Here is a 1,289-nt window from a genome sequence, read left to right as displayed (position 1 = left end):
CCCCCCCCAGCCCTACTTCAGCAAGCTGATGAAGCGCAAGTGGCTGACGAGCTCGGACGCCTTCGACGCCATCGTGATGCTCCTCACTGGCTTCGCGCAGACGCTGCGCCCGCTGCACCCCGAGCCCCACCAGGTGGGTGGGTTTGGGGAGAGGTCCGTGGCCGTGCTGGGGGGGCGGCCGGAGCCCCCCCGAGCCCCTCTGACCCCCCCCCAGGTGCTGGTGAGCGAACTGCACCGGCGGGTGCTCGTCGAGTACGTGCGGCCGCTGCTCCAGGGCCGCCTGGTCTGCGCCTCCGCCAAGGCCCGAGCCCGCGTGGCCGCCCGCCTCGGAGACGAGGCCCGGCAGCTCCGGGAGCTCTTCTCGCGACTGGTGAGAACCTCCCCGGTGCCCGTCGTTGGGTGTTGGGTTGGGTGATGTCCGTGGTTGGGCGTTGAGTTGGATGATGCCCATGGGTTGGGTGTTGAGTCAAGGTGTCCATGGGTTGGGCGTCGAGTTGGATGATGCCCATGGGACACGTTGCCCATCGTTGGGTGTTGAGTTGGGTGATGCCCACGGGTTGGGTGTTGAGTTGGATGATGTCTACGGGTTGGGTGTTGAGTTAAGGTGCCCCTCCATTGGGTGTTGAGTTGGATGATGCCCATGGGACACGTTGCCCATCATTGGGCGTTGGGTTGGATGATGCCCATGGGTTGGGTGCTGAGTCGAGGTGTCCATTGTTGGGTGTTGAGTTGGATGATGCCCATGGGACACGTTGCCCATTGTTGGGTGTTGAGTTGGGTGATGCCCACGGGTTGGGTGTAGAGTTGGATGATGCCCATGGGTTGGGCGTTGAGTTGCGGTGCCCCCCCATTGGGTGTTGAGTTGGATGATGCCCATGGGACATGTTGCCCATCGTTGGGCATTGAGTTGGATGATGCCCATGGGTTGGATGTTGGGTTGAGGTGCCCCCCCATTGGGTGTGGAGTTGGATGATGCCCATGGGACACGTTGCCCATTGTTGGGTGTTGAGTTGGGGACACGTTGCCCATCATTGGGCGTCAAGTTGGATGATGCCCAAGGGACATGTTGCCCACCGTTGGGTGTTGAGCTGTGCCCCCCCATTGGGTGTTGACCCCCCCCATCGGGCGCTGACCCCCCCCGTGCCCGCAGGACTCGGCGTCGCCGTGGTTGGACTCGGTGGTGCCGCGGCTGCGGGAGCTGCTGGTGCTGGAGGACACGGCGGCGCTGCAGATGGAGGTCGGGGCCCTGGCCAGGGACTTCCCCGACGTCCGGTGGGTGCGGGGACCCC

General features: G+C 64.4%; 1 protein-coding gene across 1 annotated transcript in view; it reads left to right on the top strand.

The window, feature by feature from the left end:
• Positions 1–1,272, top strand: part of EXOC3L2 (exocyst complex component 3 like 2) — a gene marked incomplete at both ends in the record, with an annotated part of 2,070 nt that extends 798 nt beyond the window's left edge. Inside the window, 3 exons of the mRNA XM_027707561.1 lie at positions 11–133; positions 215–370; positions 1,151–1,272. Coding sequence (XP_027563362.1) covers positions 11–133; positions 215–370; positions 1,151–1,272 — 401 coding nt within the window. The remainder of the gene's footprint in view (positions 1–10; positions 134–214; positions 371–1,150) is intronic.
• Positions 1,273–1,289: the final 17 nt, after the last annotated feature.

This window comes from Neopelma chrysocephalum, unplaced genomic scaffold (genome assembly GCF_003984885.1).
Source record: "Neopelma chrysocephalum unplaced genomic scaffold, ASM398488v2 Primary Assembly neopelma1_93740, whole genome shotgun sequence".
Lineage (NCBI taxonomy): Eukaryota > Metazoa > Chordata > Aves > Passeriformes > Pipridae > Neopelma > Neopelma chrysocephalum.
This window is presented reverse-complemented; position numbering and strand designations above follow the sequence as displayed.